Source organism: Myotis brandtii, unplaced genomic scaffold (genome assembly GCF_000412655.1).
Source record: "Myotis brandtii unplaced genomic scaffold, ASM41265v1 scaffold5679, whole genome shotgun sequence".
In the NCBI taxonomy this organism is placed as follows: domain Eukaryota; kingdom Metazoa; phylum Chordata; class Mammalia; order Chiroptera; family Vespertilionidae; genus Myotis; species Myotis brandtii.
In genome coordinates, this window is record NW_005370121.1 from 26,671 (window position 1) to 28,561 (window position 1,891).

The 1,891-nt window shown below is 36.1% G+C and overlaps 1 protein-coding gene across 5 annotated transcripts in view; it reads left to right on the forward strand.

Moving 5' to 3' along the window:
• The window catches only part of LOC102246796 (glycine N-acyltransferase), a 19,683-nt gene that overhangs the window by 12,661 nt on the left and 5,131 nt on the right, over nt 1–1,891 (forward strand). For 4 of the 5 annotated variants that reach the window (XM_005878610.2, XM_005878613.2, XM_005878611.1 and 1 more), the window contains one exon: nt 1,460–1,586. In XM_005878610.2, coding sequence (XP_005878672.1) covers nt 1,460–1,586 — 127 coding nt within the window. The remainder of the gene's footprint in view (nt 1–1,459; nt 1,587–1,891) is intronic. The other variant, XM_014549720.1, reaches the window with a different exon arrangement.

The following is a 1,891-nucleotide window of genomic DNA, read 5'->3' on the forward strand; positions in this document are numbered from 1 at the left end:
TTACTGATGCTTGGGGGAGGTGGATACACAATTCGTAACGTTGCTCGCTGTTGGACATATGAGACTGCAGTTGCCCTTGATTGTGAGATTCCTAATGAATTGCCATATAATGATTACTTTGAGTATTTTGGACCAGACTTCAAACTGCATATTAGTCCTTCAAATATGACAAACCAGAACACTCCAGAATATATGGAAAAGATAAAACAGCATTTATTTGAAAATTTACGCATGTTGCCTCATGCACCTGGTGTCCAAATGCAAGCTATTCCAGAAGATGCTGTTCATGAAGACAGTGGAGATGAAGATGGAGAAGACTCAGACAAGAGAATTTCTATTCGAGCATCAGACAAACGGATAGCTTGTGATGAAGAATTCTCAGATTCAGAGGATGAAGGAGAAGGAGGTCGTAGAAATGTGGCTGATCATAAGAAAGGAGCAAAGAAAGCTAGAATTGAGGAAGACAAGAAGGAAACAGAAGACAAAAAAGCTGATGTTAAGGAAGAAGATAAATCCAAGGATAATAGTGGTGAAAAAACAGATACCAAAGGAGCCAAATCAGAACAGCTCAGCAACCCTTGAATTTAGATGTAATTTATTTACATCTCCAATTTCAGAAAACATTAAAAAATAAGAAAATATTGGCAAGAAAAGTGTTTTCTTTTTGAAGACTTCTGGCTTCATTTTATACTACTTTGGCATGGACTGTATTTATTTTCAAAATGGCTTTTTTCTTTGGTTTGTTTTTGTTCTTGGCAAGTTTTAGTGTGAGTTTCTAATTATGAAGCAAAATTTCTTTTCTCCACCATGCTTTATGTGATAGTATTTAAAATTGATGTGTTATTATGTCAAAAACTGATCTATTAAAGAAGTAATTGGCCTTTCTGAAAACAAAAAGCAAAAAAAAAGAAAGAAAATCATTATTGATGTTTAGAAATATCTGACAATTGCATCTGCCTGTTCCTAAGAATTTGCATAGCATGATACAATATGATTATTTCCCTATTCTGATTGGTTTTAAAAATCACAATAAGGGAACACAAAGTATCTTTGCTTTGGGAGGGGTTTTGCTATTGTTTTCTACTGAAGCCATTGGAGTTAACACATTTACTACCAGAGAATAAACTTGTACAAAAGACATTTTACTAGAAGTCTGACTCTCCTGTGCTTTTTTGAAAGAAATGTTAAATTCTAAATGGATCATTTCTGTTTGAAATTTTATAGTAATAGTTGATTTAGGAATAGTTTATTCAGGATATTTTTATTGTTAGTTGAATAAGGAAGTGCTTGATTTGACCTAATAATATAAATCATTCTTCAATAAAGGTAATACACCAACAGGAAAACCTAATATTTTAGTACTTAAAAATACCATAGTATAACGGAACACTGACAACCATGTATGGCAATCACAAACTACAATTATTTTTGTTGATTCTACTTTTCCCAACCCAAACAGGAGATGGTAGATGACCTTGATCACTACACCAATACTTACCAAATCTACTCCAAGGACCCCAAGAACTGTCATGAATTCCTTGGCTCACCAGAAGTCATAAACTGGAAACAACATTTGCAGATTCAAAGTAAGGGGATTGGAATGTGTTCCAGTTGCTGGGATTTTCTATGTCTATACACTTTTCATTTTGAATAACACCCCTACATTCCATATATCTTTACTTCAAGCCCCATTAGTTATTAGTTACTAGAGGCCCGGTGCACAAAATTTGTGCATGGGGGAGGATCCCCTCAGCCCAGCCTGCACTCTCTCCAATCCGGGACCCCTTGGGGGATGTCCAACTGCTGGTTTAGGCCCAATCCCGGAGATTGTGCCTATACCGGCAGTCGGACATCCCTCTCACAATCCTAGACTGCTGGTTCTTAATCGCTC